Genomic DNA, 22476 nt, shown 5'->3' on the forward strand with positions numbered 1-22476 from the left:
ACAGTCTCAGCTTCCTTCTTCTCCTGAAGGTCAAGTTGCTGAGCAAAACTGTATTGTCTGCCCCTGAGGATCTAGAAGTCCCTGTACTGGTTAATCCATATGCCAGTTCTGATGTTGGAGAAGTTTTTTCTTTCCATCTTTTGTAAAAATCCTATCTGTAAAGAATTTTCATCTCACATTCTGCATAATGGAGTTCTAGAAACTGTTGTTGCCTCTATATCGTGGAATACTCTGGCAGTTCTCCTGATATGGAGATGTTACTTTGTTGATGTCCCTGTACCATCAAATCGGAACAGAAGATCTTGCTGTGACAACCTGAGTAGACTGGATTCTGACTTGCATGGAATTTTGTGTTTTAGTATTGATCACTGTATTTATCCAGGTGTGATTTCCCAAAATGGTTGATTCTGGACATAAGGTAGAGGTCCTTTCACCCATGGACATTCCAGGACCTCTTACAATTGGTGTATGTCAGATTCCCACCTCCTGCTACAGAAATCTTCTAGCAGTAGTAGGGTATGCTCTAATTAGATCTACCCACCCAGATTTAGGTCTTTCTTTCTCTGTTTGATTTGGGAGGAAGGATTTCTGGTGATCATTTTTTTCTCTATTTTGATCCAGGGATGTTGTTCGCTGTCCTAATAAGACACCTGACAAATGCTGCATGGATTCTGACACAACCTTGTATCTGGGGAGTGAGGAGCATCTTCTAGCCCGTGTCTCTTCAATACCCAAGGATAGACAGGCTTTTATAGGAAAGTTTTTTTTTCCTTAGGGTTTTACCCCAAGGTTGTTATCCTTTTTCTGTAGATAGGCGAGATTGAAGCTGGTTCTTAGTTCTGTCAAGTCTTCATTCTGCTTTGCTTAAGTTTGATGAAGAGATCATCCTTCTACCCCATTGACTAATCTGTTCCTCACAGTGTTTGGCCATGTGGGATTGAACCTTGGCTCTCTACATGCTCTTTGGAACTGTTACACTTCTAGGGTTCTTTGATGGTAGTCATGGCCTTGGTGACGAAGGGGGTGTATCCTTCAAAACACATCAACTTGCAAGCTCTGCATTATGGTGTTTTTTGACCACACCATTCCCGCACTAGATTGAAATTTTGTCTTACAATGCCCGTATACATTTTATTTTTGTGAATATCCATTTGGCTGTGTTTTTGTTTTATACAATAAACCTTCGGTAATGCACTAGGCATGTCCACCCTCCTGTGAGCTCAGGTATTCACCAAGGCCATTGTAAAAGAGCATTCGACCATTCTATGCAAGCAACTCTCTGTCTCTGTGTCTGTATGAGCCTCAAACGAGATTAGGTAAGGAGGACACCCTTCTTTTGGGTGGTTCTGATCTTCCCTTGACCAAGACATTGTTCTTGTGTCCCTCTGTTAAGGCCCAGAGTCAAGCACATTCCTCTTGTTGACCAGGGGTCAGAATGTGAGGTTTTCGTCTCAGATTTTGCTCCAGTTAACCTCTGTAGGAAACTTGTACTTTCATTCTGCACTCCTGGTTTCCTCAGGTAGACCAAATTCAAGCTTTTGGTCTATGATTCAGAGTTCATCTTTGTCTGTCAGGGCACATTGGACCTGTTAGCGGTTGTTTGCTGTTGGCCACCTCTTAGTTGGACTGCTTCTGGATGTCCCAAAGGTAAGGTCTTCCTGTATTCCTCTATGAATGAGAAAAAGTAGGAATTTTTGTACTTTGTATTGGTTTTCAACAATCAGTTCAACTGATGTGTGCTTATTTAAAGTATTGTGCTTGATAACAATCTTTCAAGCAATTAGATCTCCTGATAGTTAAATTCAACCATAATCTTGATAGAGGATGTGACAAAGGGTATCTTTTGTTTAATTCCAGGGTGGTTTTGTCACCTGTATCGAAGAGGATTACTGATCATACACCTAAGGTTTGTAGTTTTTAAAAGGGATGTAATGAAATCTATGAGCATCAGTTTTTCTTTAATTACAGTTGTCAAATAACCCCAACAGGCCATTTTCAGTATTTCATTCAAATTTAACATCTGTGGAAATTACTTAGATCAATAATTGAGGACTAAAGTTGTAACATGGGTGTCTGTGCTATCTGTTTTTAACTACTTAAATACTGAGCACTTTTACCCCCTTCCTGCCCTGGCCAATTTTCAGCTATTCGTGCTCTCACACTTTGATTCAGTCATGCAACACTGTACCAAAACTAAATTTATCATTTTTTGGAGACAGAGCTTTCTTTTGGTGGTATTTAATCACCACTGGGTTTTTTATTTTTTGTGATATAAGTGAACAATTTTGAAAAAAAAAAATTTTTTCTTAGTTTCTATTATAAAATTTAGCAAATAAGTAGTTTTTTCTTCATACATTTATGCCAAAATTTATACTGCTATTTTTCCTTGGTAAAAATAACCCAAATGTATGTTATTTAGTCTGTGTGAGAGTCTACAAGCTATGGTACGTATCCTTGAAAATTGGCCAATCCTGATGTACTGACTATTTCATTTTTTGAGGCCGTGAAATGCCAGGACAGTCCAAAACTCCTCAAATGACCCCTTTTTAGAAATTGGACAGTCCAAGGTATTTAGTAAGAGGTATGGTGAGCATTTTGAAGTTGTGATTTTTTTTTCCCACAATTCTTTGAAAAATGAAGAAATTAAATAAATTGTGTTTGGTTTTTTTTGTTTTTTGTTTTTTGTGCTAAATTGTCATATTAACATATTAAGTTGTTTCTCACATGGCATAGGCATACTTGCAATTACACCCCAAAATACATTGCTTCTCGACCGGAGTATGGCACTACCACATGTGAGACTTTTTCACAGCCTAACCATGTAGAGAAGCATAACATCTAATTTCCTGACTACCTATCACACTTTTGAAGGCCCTGGAGCACCAGGACAGTAGAGACACCCACAAAATGACCCTATTTTGGGAAAATAAAACACCCAAACATTATATTCTATGAGGAATAATAAGTCTTTTAAACATGTCATATTTTTCCACAAGTTTTTGGAAAATGTGGTAAGAAAATGTATTAATTTTTTTTACTACACAAAGTTGTCAATTTGTAAGAGCTTTCTAACACACAGCATGGACATAATGTGAGTTGCACCCCAAAATACATTTTGCTACTCTTGAATATGGCAATACCATATGTGTGAGACTTTCACAGCCTAGCTGAACAAAGGGTAAGCAAAAGATTACCTGTCGTTTTAGTAGAGCAGTTGTTTGCAGAGGAGAACATTAGTCCAGGAAGGCGGCAGAGATGTCAGCCATTGCCAAAGGAATTCTCCAGGCAGCAGGCAGGAATATGGTTGATAAACAGTCCAGAGTCAGTGCAGGCAGCAGACAGAAACATGGTCCATAAAAAGTCCTTGGTCATTACAGGCAGCAGACAGAGATATGGCCAGCATAGTCAAAGTACTGGTCCAGGCAGCAGGCAGGAACTTGATCCATAAGTTCTGGGTCATTACAGGCAGCCGGAAGAGATATGGTCAGCACAGTCAAAGTACTGGAGCAGGCAGGAATATTAGGCTTAGGGCCTCGGTCAGGACCTGGGAACAGGGGTAGAGGTATCTTCCCACCCAATCTGTTTGAAGCCTCCGGACTACAAACCCGAATGCGGGAATTACTATACCCGGCGAAAACCAAAAACTGTTTTTCTGTACTCAGAACACTACTCTGAAGCCCCTTTTACATATGTGAGACCCCTGTTTTATCTTGAAACCCACTACTGCAGTAGCAGGGGAAAAAAATCAGTACAAGAGCAGGGAAAAGCATGGTAAATTAACAGACCGAGGTCAGTGCAGGTAGAAGGCAGTTACCTGATTGATAAACAATCCAGACGGCAGGCAGAGGCATCGTTGGTAAACAGGCCAGGGTCAGTTAAAGGATAAGTTCACCTTTGGGAACATGTTATATGTTCCACCCTAAAAACAGGTTAAACATGTAACATGTTCCTAATGCTACTGCCGCCACCTGCCCGTATATCCTGTATGGGCAAGCAGATATACTGATGGATCTGCAGGAGGCTGATCGCTGGTGTAATGCTTGACAGGCTCCTGCAGCCAAAAATAATAAATCTGCAAAGGCGGAGGCATGGTCAATCGAGGCAACAGGCAAATGATCAGCACAGATATTAGAAATGGGGAAATGGCAGGCTGCTAAGGCAGGCTTCCCCTCTGCCGCAGGTATACAGCAGAGGGGGAGTTAAGGGAGACACCAGTTTTCATTGTCTCCAATGTCCCTCCCAACTGAGCCTATGCATCGGAGATTGCTTCTGATGTTATCACACGTTACTAAAATTTTTGTTCACCTTTTAACGTCAGAAGCAGTCTCCGATGCATAGGCTAAGGGGAAACCTGCCTTAACAGCCTACCATTTCCCTGTTTTTTTTTTTTTTTTTTTTTTTTTTTCTATGCCCTGGGTCTGTGGGTGGAATGTTCTCAGGAAAATGGCGCTCACTACGAACTGGGCTAGAAGTGAGTGCGGGTACCTGTAAAAAATCAGGTACCTGCTCTCCCCCAAAAGGTGCCAAATGTGGCAGCGGAGGTGGGAGAGGAGGCAGAAAATTTTTATAAATGCTTTATAAATGGCCATAGGGAAAAAGGTAAATTATAACTTTTTTTTTTTCTTTTTTTTTTTTTTTAATACCAGAAGGGAAACTTTGTTGATATATAGGGCTGTAGCATCTGATCGTTTAAATCAGGCATGTCCAAAGTCCGGCCCGCGGGCCAATTGGGGCCCGCGTTCTGGACTGAAACGGCCCCACAGGTGAGCTACCCAAATATATAACTTACGGCCCCCGGTAGTGATTCCCTGAAAGCTACTGAGGACTCCAGCGATCTCTTGACATCATCAGCTGGCGCAGGGAGGAGAGCCCAAATCTCGCGACGTCCGAGATCTCGTGAGATTTGGGCTTTCCTTCTCTGTGTGCCGGCTGATGACTTCAATTCCCACTCGACAGATCCCTGGAATCTCCAGTGGCGTTCGCAGAATCACTAGTGGAGGGCCGTAAGTTATATATTGGGCAGCTCAATATAGTTATATATTGGGGTCCGGAACGTGAGCCGAGGGATCCCAGGTGGTGCGCAGGGAATTACTACTCGGGCTACCATTTACCATTATTTACTATGTCTGCAGTCTCTGGTCATCTCCTGTACTGTCCGCAGTCTCTGGTCATCTCCTGTACTATGTCCGCAGTCTCTGGTCATCTCCTGTACTATGTCCGCAGTCTCTGGTCATCTCCTGTACTATGTCCGCAGTCTCTGGTCATCTCCTGTACTGTGTCCGCAGTCTCTGGTCATCCCCTGTACTGTGTCCGCAGTCTCTGGTCATCCCCTGTACTGTGTCCGCAGTCTCTGGTCATCCCCTGTACTGTGTCCGCAGTCTCTGGTCATCCCCTGTACTGTGTCCGCAGTCTCTGGTCATCTCCTGTACTGTGTCCGCAGTCTCTGGTCATCTCCTGTACTGTGTCCGCAGTCTCTGGTCATCTCCTGTACTGTGTCCGCAGTCTCTGGTCATCTCCTGTACTGTGTCCGCAGTCTCTGGTCATCTCCTGTACTGTGTCCGCAGTCTCTGGTCATCTCCTGTACTGTGTCCGCAGTCTCTGGTCATCTCCTGTACTGTGTCCGCAGTCTCTGGTCATCTCCTGTACTGTGTCCGCAGTCTCTGACCATCTCCTGTACTGTGTCCGCAGTCTCTGACCATCTCCTGTACTGTGTCCGCAGTCTCTGACCATCTCCTGTACTGTGTCCGCAGTCTCTGGTCATCTCCTGTACTGTGTGCGCAGACTCTGGTCATCTCCTGTACTGTGTGCGCAGACTCTGGTCATCTCCTGTACTGTGTGCGCAGACTCTGGTTATCTCCTGTACTGTGTGCGCAGACTCTAGTCATCCCTTGTACTGTGTCCGCAGTCTCTGGTCATCTCCTGTACTGTGTCCGCAGTCTCTGGTCCATCTCCTGTACTGTGTCCGCAGACTCTGGTCATCTCCTGTACTGTGTCCGCAGACTCTGGTCATCTCCTGTACTGTGTCCGCAGTCTCTGGTCATCTCCTGTACTGTGTCCGCAGTCTCTGGTCATCCCCTGTACTGTGTCCGCAGTCTCTGGTCATCCCCTGTACTGTGTCCGCAGTCTCTGGTCATCCCCTGTACTGTGTCCGCAGTCTCTGGTCATCCCCTGTACTGTGTCCGCAGTCTCTGGTCATCCCCTGTACTGTGTCCGCAGTCTCTGGTCATCCCCTGTACTGTGTCCGCAGTCTCTGGTCATCCCCTGTACTGTGTCCGCAGTCTCTGGTCATCCCCTGTACTGTGTCCGCAGTCTCTGGTCATCCCCTGTACTGTGTCCGCAGTCTCTGGTCATCCCCTGTACTGTGTCCGCAGTCTCTGACCATCTCCTGTACTGTGTCCGCAGTCTCTGGTCACCTCCTGTACTGTGTCTGCAGTCCATTGGTTCAGAATTTTTTTTTCCTGTTTTTCGCCTCTAAAACCTAGGTGCGTCTTATGGAGCGAAAAATACGGTATCAATTTGGGCTATAATGGATTGGTGCTCAGGATCGCTTGACGTCATCAGACAATGCAAGGAGAAACAAAGCCCAAATCTCGCGACCTCCGAGATCTCGCGAGATTTGGGCTTTCCTTCTCCCTGTGCTGGCAGAGTGATTTAACACCTGTTTAGATTTGTCATCCAAGTCACAAAATGAAAAGAATGCCATTTTCAATAAACTTTTGCATAAAATAGTTCATTTGCATTTAATGTTAATGGTTCATCAGAATGTCGGGCAAAATGGTCGGCCCTCGCACATGTTCACTTCATCAAATCTGGCACTCTTCCAAAAAAGTTTGGACACCCCTGGTTTAAATCCATCCTCCCCCAGGAATCAATCATGCATACAATCAGGCTTTTGGATGATACCGCATCTTCTGTGAATTTCCACCAAGGTGTCATTGTGGATGATGGACAGGATGTACACATCTCTCTTATCCCTCATCCCTCCACTTCACAGCCAACACTTCTTCGATCCTCAGACTTGCCAACTCCCTTCTTTGTAGCCTTGTCGTCACCAGACTTTTTGGGAAGCCTTTCCTGTTTCTTCAGGCGGTACCGCAGGCTAAGGTTTTCTCAAGGTACAAGTGGTGGAAAAGGGGCAGGCTTGTATAGTGTTTCTCCAGGTAGATGTGATACCCCTTTTTGAACAGTAGAAATGCCAGGTCCCAGACATTTTTTTCACTTGTGCCAATGTAGGTTGGGCACTCGGGACTGGAGCTTGGCAGTCTTTGCCTTCGTACAAGTGGAAGGCATGCACATATCCTGTGGCTCTTTTGAAAGAGCTTGTTGAACTTCAATCCATACCTGCCCCTTTTACTGGGAATGTAGTGCTTGATTCCAAGACAGCCAGTAAAGTGGACAAGGGACTCATGCGCACATATGTTTTGGTCAGGGACATAAAGTTCAGAAAATATGTTAGAAAAAAATTTCATTAGCGGGCGGATTTTGTATAGTTTGTCATAGCCAGGCTGATCTCAGGGAGGGCACTGTGAATTGTCGCTGAAATACAGAAAGCACATGATCATGTCAAAGCTTGACCTGGACATTACAGCTGAAAAGATGGGAATGTGATGGATGAGGTCGGTGGACCAGTAAGCATACATTGTTTTTTTGCAAGCCCCATGTTGATCGTAAAGCCGAAAAACATTTTAAACTCCACTGGATTTGGAATTGGAATTGGGATTGTTTTCAATATATTGGTGGGCAAAAAGTTTGGTCTGGTCCACAGTTAATTGAAGTAAATGTTCAGGGAAAAATAAGAGTTGGCCTGCATACCTGGCTGTGTGGTGAAAGGAGGGATTATAGCTGATCCTGAGCTGGAAGCTAGCCATAATGGGTTTGCCAAAGCATCTGGAAAATACATTTGGACCCTGACTCTTGGGGTCTGGTGTGATATTCCAGTACTAGTACTGGGCCTTTCATCCAGGGATCTAGCGCTGTTGGTGTTTGCTGATTCACCATTGGGATGTATGGCGCTGCTGGTTGCCTGTTCTTTAGAGTATCTTATTCCTTTAGAAGGAACTGCTGCCTCCTCTGATTCGCTCAACGATCCACTACTTTCGATGGATTCATATTAGGAAGCAGATGATAACTCCTCGCTGCTCTCATCCATCATATTGAGGATTTGAAATGCCTCATTAACTAGTATAATATTTTTTGGACATGGAGGCTATATGATAAGTAAACTGCTGACCGGCAGCTGTGATGTGTACACTGCTGATGGGCGGCATTGATGGATGCTCTGTGACGGGTATACTGATTAAGCAGCACTGATGGCTCCTGTGACAGGTACACTGATGGGCTGCACTGGCAAGTACAGTGATGGGCTGCACTTTTAATCCAAGACAATCAGGGCACTGATGGACACAGTGCAGAATTGGTTAAGTTGGTAACTCTCTGCTCCCTTGTTCTCTACCTTGCACAGTATCTGTGTGTGAGGATAAGCTGGTAGCAGCGAGTTACTGCTGTTTGTTTACATTTGTGATCGGCTGTGATTGGACACAGCTGATCACCTGTATACATGTGAATGACATTGGCTCTTTACCCTGATGCTCGGTGTCCAGGGGATCAGATCCTGCGGCAGGAACAGTAAGTTGAATTGTAAGTCCTGAGTAGCCTCAGTCCCAGGGAGCTCACTCCTGGTATTACTTGGTTATTGCTGCCTGTCCTTTCCTTTTTTTTTTTTCCCAATAGAGGGTACTGGTTTGTTGGTTTTCTGGAGGCGATTGTAGCCGTATTAGTGCATTTGCGACAGAAACAATTGAGTAGTGATACTTTTTTTATTTGCACTAACATACAATTTTGAGGACAAGCTTTCGGGGTATGTCCCCTTCTTCAAGGTCTAAGCAGTACTATTACAAATCACAAAGTTTAAGCAGAATGTTAGAAGGGATTGAGAAAAAAAAAAGGCTACAGATAAGATACATCAAAAGCGAGGGGGGGGGAATACTACACTCACACACAGAGGGGGTCAAGCTTCAGCTAATAGTCATAAAGCTGTGGGATAGTGGTTGAGGAATCCCATGTCCAAATTCAGGCCGTTATCTTTTGTGTCAAATAGAATTATTTGACATAAAATTCACACAACCAGGCCACAATATGGAAGACCTCACTATTTTAGTTCTGAGAGGAAAATTTAAATCCATCCAGGAAAGAAAAACATTTGAACTAAGAATGATAATTCAGCTGAAGCTTGACCCCCTCTGTGTGAGTGTAGTATTCCCCCCCCCTCCCCCCCTCGCTTTTGATGTATCTTATCTGTAGCCTTTTTTTTTCTCTTTCTCAATCCCTTCTAACATTCTGCTTAAACTTTGTGATTTGTAATAGTACTGCTTAGACCTTGAAGAAGGGGACATACCCCGAAAGCTTGTCCTCAAAATTGTATGTTCGTGTAAATAAAAAAGTATCACGGACAGTACTCAATTGGTTTTCTGGAAAACTTGTTGGCAACTGTGATGTATTTTCCCCACCTCCACATTGCTTTCTTTTTCACCTACTAGGTTGATATCCTGGAAAATGCACAGGCTATGGCTGTGTACTAGAATTGGAAACACAGGCCTCAAAGATCTAATGGCTATTTTGTGAGTGGGGATGGCTGGGCCTTATGGACAGCATTTTCTGTAAAGCCAGACTGGACATCATCAGAGGCACAGGGCAGTGTGGTTTTCAGTTTTCTTTAGGTTACATGAGTGCACCTAGGTGAGGGGAGAGGGAAAAGAGAGTGGAAGCTGGAGTGGGTCTCCCAGGTTTACCATCTACTTGTTTGTGTATGCAAGTATCCTCCATGCCATTTTTTGAGACCTCTTGTTTAAGAACAGGACTTAGCAAATTTCCAGCAAGCTTGCAATGTGTGGTGGAGTGGGAAGTTGAAGCACAGTTGCGAGAGGTGTGTGACCATCCCTGTCAGGTCTAGAAGATACTGGACAGGAGTCCCACTGGTTCGGCTTTGCCTGGAGAGTGGTTCAGATCCCCCATGTTTTTGTCTGGTTTGATAGATGCTGAAGGTACATTTGTATGTTACCAAAAAGGATTTGGTGTCCATATTAACATGTTTGGAAAATAAACTCACTGGTATGCTCCCCTCTGTTGGTCAGAGCAGTAGGAAACATGGACGGTCGCCTTTGCCTGTTTATCCCTCTGTGTTGGAGAGGGAATGGGTAGACATGGAGGAAGAGGTGGATGATGTGGAAAATCAGATGGTGGACTCCTCATCTGAGGATTGTGAGCCTGCGGAATTCCAGGTCCAGAATGTCTCACAGGCTCAGAAAGCCTTTGACAAGTAAATTTAAGATAAGATTGGACCATCTCTGATAAAATTACTCCCAATCTACAGCTCCAACATGTCAGCCACTGAGTTCCTGGCTACCGACTCAAGGGGCCCAGTCATTCCCATTACACCCCAATTTAGAGGAGGTAGATTTTTCAGAGTGGGCTTACCCTGACTGGGTGTTTTTTTTTCCTATCCTAAAGAATTGAGGAGCTCTATCCGGTGGAGGAAAAGTTTACCAGGAGATGGTGTAGATCCTCTGTGGATGTTGCAGTTTGTTGTCTTAACAAAAATCTAACCTGTCCAGTAGTGGATGTTCAGGCCTTCAAGGACCTGGTAAATAAGATATTCGAGACATTGCTGATGACATCTTTCTCTTTGGCAGTGGTGGCAATGTGGCAGCCACTGGTGTCTGTCAAGAGCTTTAAAGGCTGAGTAAAAAGCCTGTTTAAGAAGGACTCTACAGGTGCTGAGGAGGGTCAAGTTTAGGATTTGCCTTGAACCCTGTTTTTCAGTAGATGCTTTAAAAGATTCTGTCCAATAGATCTTGCTCCTGGACCTGTTAGCCTTTCACATGTGTGAAGTTCATTGGCTTTAGAGCTGGTCTAAGGAGTTGCCCATCAAAAAGTTCTGGCAGGCTTCCCATTCTATGGGAAATGCTTGTTTTGTGGGAGATTTAGATATCTACACTATATTGCCAAACGTATTGGGACACCCGTCCAAATCATTGGATTCAGGTGTTCCAATCACCTCTATGGCCACAGGTGTATAAAATCAAGCAACTAGGCATGCAGACTGCTTCTACAAACATTTTGTGAAAGAATGGGTTGCTCTCAGGAGCTCCGTGAATTCAAGCATGGTACTGTGATAGGTTGCCACCTGGTCAATAATTTAATCTGTGAAATTTCCTTGCTACTATTCTACTGTGAACTCTTAGTGGTATTGTAACAAAGTGGAAGCAACTGGGAACAACAGCAACTCATCCACGAAGACCACGTAAAATGGCAGAGTGGGGTTAGCGCATGCTGAAGCACACAGTGCCCAGAAGTCACCAACTGTCTGCAGAGTCCAATAGCTTAAGACCTCCAAACTTCGTGTGGCCTTCATATTAGCACAATAACAGTGTGTAGAGAGCTTCAGGGAATGGGTTTCCATGGCGGATCAGCTGCATCCAAGCCTTACATCATCAAGTGCATTGCAAAGCGCCGGATGCGGTAGTATAAAGCACACCGCCACTGAACTCTAGGGCAGTGGAGACTCAGGAGTCACAAATCACACTTCTCTGTCTGGCAATCTGGTGGATGTGTCTGGGATTGGTGGTTGCCAGGAAATGGTACTTACCTGACTGTATTGTGCCAAGTATAAAGTTTGGTGGAGGGGGGATTATGGTGTAGGGTTGTTTTTCAAGGGTTGGGCTTGGCCCCTTCGTTCCAGTGAAGGGAACTCTTAAGGCATCAGCATACCAAAACATTTTGGACAATTTCATGCTCCCAACTTTGTGGGAACAGTTTTCTGGATGACCCCTTCCTGTTCCAACATGACTGCGCACCAGTGCACAAAGCAAGGTCCACAAAGACATGGATGAGTGAGTTTGGGATGGTGGAACTTGTCTGGCCTGCACAACCCGATTAGAACACCTTTGGGATGAATTAGAGCGGAGACTGCGAGCCAGGCCTTCTCGTCCAACATCAGTGCCTGACCTCTCAAATGCGCTTCTGAAAGAATGGGCAAACATTCCCATAGACACACTCATAAATCTTGTGGACAGCCTTCCCAGAAGAGTTGAGGCTATTTTAGCTGCAAAGAATGGGCCACCTCATTATTGAACGCTACGGACTAAGACTGTGATGCCATTAAAGTTCATGTGTGTGTAAAGGCAGGCGTCCCAATACTTTTGGCAATATAGTGTATATCCATTTCCCAATCGCTTACCACAGATATACTGCAACAGAGTGGCCTCGCTGTGCTTGATCAAGTAAATGTATGTGATCTTGCTCTTCCAGGTAGTGGGCGCGCCGGCTGTATTATCATTCGCTACAGCACAAATACCGAAAAGTGGGTTCCTGACAATGATTTATGGCCAGAACTCGCTGAGCGAATTACAGAAGAGTCCTTTGTTAGTAAACAACACAGGGCTCACTACATACAGCAGCGATTTGACTTTTTTTTTTTTTTTCAAAAAGCAAGGAGTAAAAACCAGCACATTGCTTAATATAAACAGCACGCTTTACACACATTGGAAGTCATACAGTTAACCCTTTGACCCTAAATGTTAACCCCTTCCCAGCCATTGTCATTAGTACAGTAACAATGTATATTGTTAGCACTGATCACTGAATTAGTGTTGCTGGAGATGTCTGTGTCATTTAGTCAGTTCCCACCCAGTGTTAGTGTCAGATTGCCTGCCATACTGTAACAGTCTCACTATAAGTTGCTAATCGCCACCATTATTTGTGTAAAAGAAAGAGAAAAATTCCAGTATATATACCATCCTTTGTAGACGCTATAACTTTAATGCAAACTAATGAATGTACAGTCAGGTCCATAAATATTGGGACATGGACACAATTCTAAAATTTTTGGCTCTATACACCACCTCAAAGGATTTGAAATGAAACAAACAAGATGTGCTTTAACTGCAGACTGTCAGCTTTACTTTGAGGGTATTTACATCCAAATCAGGTGAACGGTGTAGGAATTACAACAGTTTGCATATGTGCCTCCCACTTGTTAAGGGACCAAAAGTAATGGGACAGAATAATCATAAATCAAACTTTCACTTTTTAATACTTGGTTGCAAATCCTTTGCAGTCAATTAGACCTGAGGTCTGGAACGCATAGACATCACCAGACGCTGGGTTTCATCCCTGGTGATGCTCTGCCAGGCCTCTACTGCAACTGTCTTCAGTTCCTGCTTGTTCTTGGGGCATTTTCCCTTCAATGGGGCACTCCCCTCTGGGGGATGGGCTTGTGGGCGGGACGTAACCAATTGGTAACCCAGCAACCCAGGCAACACTAAATGAAAAGTAGCTTGAAACTGTATTGGCCATGCCATTCGGCATCCATACCAACAGTGCAAGTGATATACAAAAAGTGTGAAGTACACAAACTAAAATAACAAACAAAACACCACAAAACACTAAAATCAAAAGTAACTCTCTACACATTGGGCATACGTTAATATAATATATATACACATAACCTGTCTTTTTACAGTTAATTGAAGATTTTCCATTCCGTGGAGGGCTCCACCCAAAGGGGCATTGTGATTGAACTATTCCTAAGGAAAACCCCTGCATTTAGTGCTGGTGTTTTTGGAGATCGTAAAATACATTTTGGCCTACATTTTATAAAGAAATTTGACTTTCACTTTTTTTTTCTATTGGATATATTTTATGGCAGAAAGTAAAAAATGTTTAGGTTTTTTTTTTCTTTTTTCTTTTTACGTATTAAAAAATTTAAAAAACCAAGTGGTGATCAAATACCACCAAAAGAAAGCTCTATTTGTGTGAACAAAAAATTATATAAATTTAATTTGCGTACAGCATTGTATGACCGTGCAATTACCAGTAAAATAATGCACTGCCGAATAGGAAAAAAATGGCCTGGCCATAAAGGGGGTAAATCCTTCCGAAGCTTAAGTGGATGAAGATTGTATGTATGTATGTATATATGTATGTATATATGTGTGTATATATGTATGTATGTATATATATGTATGTGTATATATATATATATAATTTTTTTTTTTTTATTAACAGGGGACTTTATTCATAGAATACGGATTGTTTAGTTGTAATTAAATATTTGCTGATCACATGATCATTTTGTTTTCTATATATTTCAGGATGTAAAAGCAAAATATTCTGAAACTAAAGTATCTTCACCAAAGAAGCAGTATGCAGACAAGTACAGATCTTCATTATTGATAGTCATACTTCAGATTGTTTTCATTATTAGCAGTACAATAAATTATTCTGTATTTGGGGGCATATGTGGAGGAGTTTTTAGTCCGTTGCAAAATATGATCTATGGGATGATTTTAGCTAGTAGGCACATAAGGAGCAAATTACACAAGAAACCATAGCCGGCCCGAAGTCATATCGACAGCCTGATCTTTAAATTTTCTGTAGAGAATTGAATGGAACTGCTTTAATGTTTTCAACTTGATGTGACAACATATTGCATGGTGTATAAATTGTGTTCCATTCACTGCCACACTAGACAGAGGCACCCACAGACACCACTGATTGAGGTTCCCCTAAGAAAATGGCAAAGAAAGATTAGAAAACCTTGCCCAGTCACATATGTTTCCCTCCTAAAGCAGAGGTCAAAAGTATCTGCAACGTACCTTTCCCACTCCGCCATATACACTTTAACACAGAGTTAACCATTAATTTTTAAGACCTCAGTGGCTGCCGGTGATATCTGAGGGTGGTTAGGTTATATTTAACCAAAACCCCCTATGCCTGAGCGTAACAACGCTACCTCAACCAACCAACAAGTTTGCATTTATATTATGTGTTAGTTCATAAGTAATCCATATTTAAATAATAGGGCATTAGTCAAGTCCAATATAAAGTGTCCAAAATGAAAAGATGTATGGACCTGGCAGCAAACGTGCTAACCATTACACCTGGATTGTTTGCATCTACCTTCAGGTGATTAGACAGTGGCAAAAAAGAGGCTACAGGGTCATCCCCCTATGTAACAGCTCCCACTCTCCTCTAGCCTCAGTTTAGTAGCAAGCAATAGGGAGATCATAACAGAGGGGAGAATCCTATGTCCTCTACAGTAATCCAGGAAATGGATTTCACTGATAATACAAAAAAATGTAGGTCTATTATTTGATGGACCACCTGCTTTTCCAGAGAAACTTCCCTCTCTGCCGAGGATACATTAGTGTCTATCGCAATAGTTGGGTTACTGCTGTCTGCAAGTGCTTGGCAGTGTGGGGCTCCCCCCCACCTTTCCCCGATGCTGAGTGCTCCTCTGGGGATAATATAACTAGAATGGGCATTTAATAGGTGTAGAGAAAAAGGGTCAGATGGACTTGCTAGCTCAGGCTTGGCTTTTGCAATGTAGCTCCATTGAGGGTGGTAGTTAATTCATTCCACATATTCACCTTTTTCAGTTCTGAAACCAAACAGAGGAGTCTAACCCATTTTGGATTTGAAGACTCCCAACTTGTTCCTATGTTGAAAAGTTTTGCATAGAAAATGCCAGGTCGTTTATTGCCATCCTCCCAGGACAACCCCAGTGGCCTCAGTAGATATCCAAAATGCTTACCTGACATTCCTAACAACACTATCTGTGTTTTTTGTCTACTATCACACATGGAAGGCCTATTTTGCTTGGTTCGGGTTGAGGAAGTTTCATCCTAGAGAGTATTCAGTGGGATGTCTTCTGTTCGGTTTTCCAGTACCATCAGAGCGCAAATATTGGCCTTGGCTGTTCTGTTTCAGAGATCTTTGGCCTCTCACTGTCTAGTTGAGGTATTTGTTCAGGGAATGGCTCACATTTCTGCTCTGTATGATGTCTTGTGTCTCTTGGGACCTTATTCTGGTTTTCTCAGCTCGGCAGAAGCAGCCTTTTGAGTTGTTTTGAGGTTTACAGCCTCCTTCCTCCAAAAGGTAGAGGAAGGAGGCCTTAAGCTGTGCATACACGGGCCAAATATCAGCCGGTTCAACAGAAACCAGCTGATATTCGGCCCGTGTGTACACCTGCCTGGGTGACAGAAGCTGGCTAAATAGTCAGCTTCTGTCAAATGGGCATGCTGGATACAAGAATCTGATTGGCATCCGATCAGTGCTGGCAGCAATCGCTGCAAGCACTGACCGATGTCTTCTGGCGGGGAGCAGTCCCCCTGTCAGAACACAATAGCTCAGCGGGGAGATCACTGTACTAACATTGGATAGTTAGTACAGCGAACTCCTCTCAAATTCTTCAGTTTTTTTTTTAATTCTGCCCGCTGGGTTGAACAAAAAAAAACTGATAGTCTACCAGGCATTAAGACTCAAGACAACAAGTCACAGCATTTCTCTCCCTGCTTTGTCCTGCTCTGAAACATCAAAGGAAATTTCTGTCAAGTTTCTGTATATGGTGTGTGCTGTGAGTACTGCTTCCTTGGGATTTCCACTTTGTGCTTCTTGAAGGTTCCCACAAGGGTTTTCCCGCTTCCACTGTTGCTAGGAGGATCAGACAAATTATCATCAGGGCTTAGAGTCTGAAGAATACCATTGTTCCCTTTCTTGTGTACGCACACTTGGCCAGATCTGTTAATGCTTTTCAGCATCTGGCCTCTGTTTCTCAGATCTGCAAGGCTGCAACTTGGCCCTCTGTTCTCACATTTTAAGTTCAACCAGGTTGGTGATCAGGCCTCCAGTGATACCAGTTTTGAATATAAGCTGCTTTGATTCTGTCAAACCTTTCTTGACCCTTTTGTTTTTTGTGGGCCTGTTAGCGTGGTTTGCTGTGTTGTCCACCTCCTTAGCTGGACTGTTCTTGCACATCCCAGTCATAATAATTAAGGAACCTGTGTACTGTAGGACGTCTGAGGTACAGTCAATAGGACCCTTTTCTTTTGTCCTATCTCACTCTTTTTGCTAAACACTGAAGCATGCTTAGAGTGGGAGGGGCTACATAAGGAGATGTTCCTTTTTAGCTTCTTATTTTGCCACTGTCCAGTCACTTGAAGGTAGCTGGATATTACCCAGAAGTAATGATTAAAGCGCATGTGTCCTGTACTGCATGTCAGAAAATAAATTTTACTGGTAAATCAATAACCCTTTTCAGTTTTGGATATGGTATGGCATGGTTAAAACTTCTGTCGGTTCCTTTTTTCTGTTTTGTCTAGTTCCTAGTAGAGATTTCTAACACATTGTGATTGATTTACGAAAGGCAAATAGGCTGTGTTTTTGCAAGTGCAGTTGCTCTACATCTGAGGGGAACATGCAAGGGAAAAAAACAGCATTTTTGCTTGCATATGATTGGATTGAAGACATCAGCAAAGCTTTTCCTAATTTCAGAGCTTCCCCTTGAATCTAAAGCAACTGCACTTGCAGTGAACAGTGTATTTACCTTTAGTAAATCAACCCCAGTGGATAGAACAAAACACCTTGATGTATTTTGCACCTTAAAATGGTTGTAAACCTCAGACATGAGAAGATACAAGCACATAATAAATAATGCATACTTGCCTCTCTCCAAAGCTGTGAGTGTGATTTCTCTCTGCTGCCTGGTTCCTCTGTTAACTTCATATGTCATTTCTGAAAGCTTTTTCCAATTCCAAGAGTTAAAAGATGATGAGGGAGCTCCAGTACGCAAGCTATGACTGATATCACAGCTGTGCTTGTTCTCTGCACTGTTTAAAGAGGAGATGTATCCCCTTTCTCCAATCAGGGGTCACAGCTGTCCTCATTGAGATTGGCTCTGTGACTTCAGATCCCCACCCCCTGCTGATAGAGCTGAAAAGAAATCCTTTTGTCTTTGTGTTTTAAGAACATCTATAGATGAAATGGCTGCAGATGAATGGGTACAACTTATGTAGGAGGATTTGTTTAATGTGTATTACCCAATGCTAGCAATTTCATTTTATATGTGAAAGTTTTCAACCACTTTAATGGTGCTTAGACATAAGACCTTACGATTAATCACCGCTAATAAGCAAAAAGTGATAAAACAATAAAACCTGACAAAAGTTTTACCAATTTCCCATTCCATCCAAAATCCAAAAATTGTGTTTGCTCTAAATATACACTGCTGAAAAAAAAAAATAGGAATACTTTGAAAACACAACCGATCTCAATGGGGAAAAATATGCTGAATAGCTATACTGTTATGGACTAGGTAATGTGTTACGAATGTAAGGATGCCCCATCGTTTGATGGGAATGAAAATTATTCACCTACAGAGGACTGAATTCAAAGAGATCCTGAAAATCAAAGTGAAAAAAGTATGCAGCAGGCTAGTCCATTTTACTGAAATTTCATTGCAGCAACTCATAATGGTACTCAGTAGTTTGTATGGCCCCCACGTGATTGTATGCATGGCTGACAAGGTCAGGGCATGCTCCTAATGACGGATGGTGTCCTGGGGTATTTCTTCCCAGATCTGGACCAGGGCATCTCTAAGCTCCTGGACAGTCTGAGGAGCAACCTGACGGTGTCGGGCCGAAATATGATTTCCCAGAGGTATTCTATTGGATTTACATCAGGCGAGCATGGGGTCCATTCAATGGTATCAATTCCTTCATCCTCCAGGAACTGCCTGCATACTCTCGCCACATGTGGCCGGGCATTGTCGTATACCAGGAGGAACCCAGGACCCACTGCACCAGCGTAGGGTCTGACAATGGGTCCAAGGATTTCATTCCGATACCTAATGGCAGTTAGGTTGCCATTGTCTAACCTGTAGAGGAATGCGTGTCTCTCCATGGATATACCTCCCCAGAGCATCACTGACCCACCACCAAAACGGTCATGCTGAACGATGTTACAGGCAACATAACATTCTCCACAGCTTCTCAAATCCCTTTTGTGTCTGTCACATGTGCTCAGGGTGAACCTGCTCTCCTATGTGAAAAGCACAAGGCACCAGTGGCAGACCTGCCAATTCTAGTGTTTAATGGCAAATGCCAATCGAGCTCTATGGTGCTGGGCAGTAAGCACAGGACCCACTAGAGGACATCGGGCCCTCAGGCCACCCTCATGAAGTTGGTTTTGATTGTTTGGTTAGGGACATTCACACCAGTGGCCTGCTGGAGGTCATCTTGTAGGGCTCTGGCAGTGCTCATCCTGTTCCTTCTTGCACAAAGGAGCAGATACTTGTCCTGCTGATGGGTTCAGGACCTTCTATGGCCCTGTCCAGCTCTCCTAGAGTAACTGGCTGTCTCCTGGAATCTCCTCCATGCTGTTGAGACTGTGCTGGGAGACACAGCAAACCTTCTGGCAATGGCATGTATTGATGTGCCATCCTGGAGGAGTTGGACTGCCTGTGCAACCTCTGTAGCATCCAGGTATCGCCTCATGCTGCCAGTAGTGACATTGATCCTAGCCAAATGCAAAACTAGTGAAAAACAGTCAGAAAAGATGAGTAGGCAAAAAATGTTAGTGGCCTCCACCTGTAAAACCATTCCTGCTTTGCGGGGCGACTCATTGTTGCCCATCTAGTGCACCTGTTAATTTAATTAACACCAAAGCAGCTGAAACCTATTAACCATTTCTGCTACTTAACTGACCAGATCAATATCCCAGTTTAATTGACTTTATGCTATACTCTGATTAAAAAGTGTTTCTTTAATTTTTTTGAGCAGTGTACTTTAAGTTAAAGTTGTGTTTGTCAGTTGATATACTAATGGTTAAGTGTGGTTATATAATATAATAGGAACAGTTGAAGCTTTGTTTTTTTTTTCTCTGAAAGTGTTGCTCTTTTTATAGATCTCTGAGTAAATTTGAATATCCAGATTCTTCACAGTCTGCAACAGACGTTGAGGTAAGAGTACTCTTGATTTTTCAGTAGCCTTTCAGTAAGTTTTAGCACTCGTAGAATCTTATAAACAAAATACATTCAAAAAAGGAGAAGCGATTCGACCTTAACGCAGTGGGGAAGATTACATGCTCCACCTTGATCACAGCTTAAATGGGGAGGAGAGCCTGGCCAGAGCAAACAGAGAGGGGATCTCCCGCTGTGACTCGCACAGCTCAGAGCTGAGACGACAGCCACTGTCAAACAAGGTCCTGCCTCCTGTATTGTATTCTGCAATGGACAGCACACTGGTCCAGTACCAGAAAATACCTTGTTTGACAGCAGGTGGGCTTTACCGTTTTTACTCACTGTAGTTCTCTGTTTGGGGCTACCTGTGTCCTAATCAGTTGACGCAGTGTTTGCTGTTTTGGCAGATTGGTAACCTTTTGGATTTATATATTTTTTGTTAATTTATTCCCGTTTTATCCCTTTTACAGTTTACCTTGTGGATCTGAGTGCATGGAACTTATATATTTTTGTTGGCAGTAAAATCCAAATGCTCAGCCACTTGCCAGGGATTTGGATTTTTAAAATACCTGTCTTCCATTCCTTAATGCTGAACCCCTCCTACCAGACACAGCGTGGAAATTTTAGTTTTGCTCACTTGCTACCTGCCCATAGATCATTACTTACTGGGGCAAAATTAAGTGTATGCCATATGGGGGTGGGGAGTTGCATTGTGGAGGGGAGAGGGGTGGAGGGAGGATGGTGGAGGAATGTGTTTAGCAAAATGCCCCTTTACCTGTGTAGACCTAAACCTTTGCATTGGCCCTGATTGTAGAAGAAGTGTAATACTTACCCACTATGCTTTAGATCTTCACTTTCTTAAAGGTTTCTAAAATATAGGTGAGACCTCCTGCGCTTCTGCCTACTACCTAAAAACTAAACTAAGTGCAGCTGCCAACATCCAATCATATACCCATAGATCTGTACAGCAAATGAAATAATGATGTAGCGCTTACATAAGATAAATAAATAATGCATAAACCATAAATATTGTGTATATAAGTGACACCACACAAACACACTCAGTGATTATCAAAAAGTGACAAATTTAGATAAAGGTGCAGCCTGTGGGCTGTATTCCTACATAAACGTATTGATCACACAGGGATCAAGAAATGGAGTGAAACAAAGTGATCAAGAAACTATATGAAGATGATGAAATAACTCCAGTGACCACGCTAATCTCCCAAACAATTGATCTAAATGAGATCACAAAACTAAAAAATGCAAAAATTAGTCCAATGACTATATCTGTGCTCAAAAGAAAAGGACTCTAAAAAAAAAAAAAAAAAAAGTCCAAGTGATGTTTTGTAATAAAACAATCCAAAAGAATGATTTATAATAAACGCATGTGTACACAATGCAAGTACCAAAAATAAATGCAAAACAAAGTGCAAAATAAACACATACACTAACGCATGCGTGATGGTGACAAATATTATTCCAACGTGAATATATAAATAAACTTCAGGGGCCCCGCATGTTCCCCAATTGCAAATAATAAAAAATATAAGTCGTCCAAAAAATGTTGTTTTTTCCAAAATACTTAATCTTCCAACAAACACCCGTGTTCAAGTGGATAACACGTTTCCAAGAGTGGCTGAATTACACGCTCACCTCAATGTTTCGACCTGCTAAGGGTCAAAACGCTTTTGGATCACTCGCTAGGATCCTCCATGCAAGAGACTCCTCTGGGATGATGGCCCCTCTCTCCACAGTAGTCTCCCCTCACGAACAGGTTAATGTGGCAATAAAACACTCTCCAGGTAGGATATGGCCAATTATCTCATCAAAACGCAATAAAAAAAAACTCCCATAGCATAATACTGTTTAATGATGGGAAAATGTTACCCCAAAACTTCAATATATGTACTCACATAGTATTATCCTTGTACAGAGCATTGATATGGCAAACCTCATGTTTCTGGGTGTAGCAAGATTTTGTCAAAGATGGCGCAGCGCAGTGACGTACTTCTGGTTTGAGACGCCATCTTGCTACACCTATGCACTGGCATGTTAAGTGTGGGTGCCTGGCTCTGACAACTTGCGGCTTCACAGCTGGGTGCCCACAACGCCTAGGCTGTCAAGCGGAAGTGGAAGCGGGTACCTGTCTAAAGCAGGTACCCGGTCCCCCTCCACTCGCCAAAGGTGCCAATTTCTCATGGGGAGCCGGGGACCAGTCCTTAAAGCGGAACTTACTCTTTTGGGTGAAGCTCCGCTTTAGCTGGTGAGAGAAAAATGTTTTATGGCTAAACGTCAGCTGTGGTTTTAAACCCCCCCCCCCCCCCCCATTTGCTAGGAAGGCTGTTTCCCAAAGGTCTACCATTGGACATGGAAAGGAAATTTCACTTGATGGGAGTCTTGGAGCTTCCACCTTTTTGGAGTTTCTCCATGGAACCAATCCTTTCCTTCCTGCAGATGGGTCTGGACCAGCATTTGAATCTCAACACTTTTTTTTTTTTTTTTTTGTGTTTTTTTGTTTTATTCCATAACTTTTATTAGGATCAAAAAGACAAATCAAAAATACAGCATAGAGGAGATAACAAAAGGATTGCAATGATCGAGTTAGAAAGACACAGTGTTTTAGATGATACAATTTGTCAGAAGTTCACAATCAATGAATAACAAGATGGGAGAATGGG

General features: G+C 42.9%; 1 protein-coding gene across 1 annotated transcript in view; it reads left to right on the forward strand.

Annotated features, from left to right (window-relative positions):
* The window catches only part of SYCP2L (synaptonemal complex protein 2 like), a 146621-nt gene that overhangs the window by 66699 nt on the left and 57446 nt on the right, over positions 1 to 22476 (forward strand). The window contains exons 19-21 of the mRNA XM_089682145.1: positions 1858 to 1906; positions 14151 to 14212; positions 19741 to 19795. Of these exons, the coding sequence (XP_089538271.1) occupies positions 1858 to 1906; positions 14151 to 14212; positions 19741 to 19795 (166 nt within the window). The remainder of the gene's footprint in view (positions 1 to 1857; positions 1907 to 14150; positions 14213 to 19740; positions 19796 to 22476) is intronic.

This window comes from Staurois parvus, unplaced genomic scaffold (genome assembly GCF_062004578.1).
Source record: "Staurois parvus isolate SC_StPar_1 unplaced genomic scaffold, SC_StPar_1.0 ptg000287l, whole genome shotgun sequence".
Lineage (NCBI taxonomy): Eukaryota > Metazoa > Chordata > Amphibia > Anura > Ranidae > Staurois > Staurois parvus.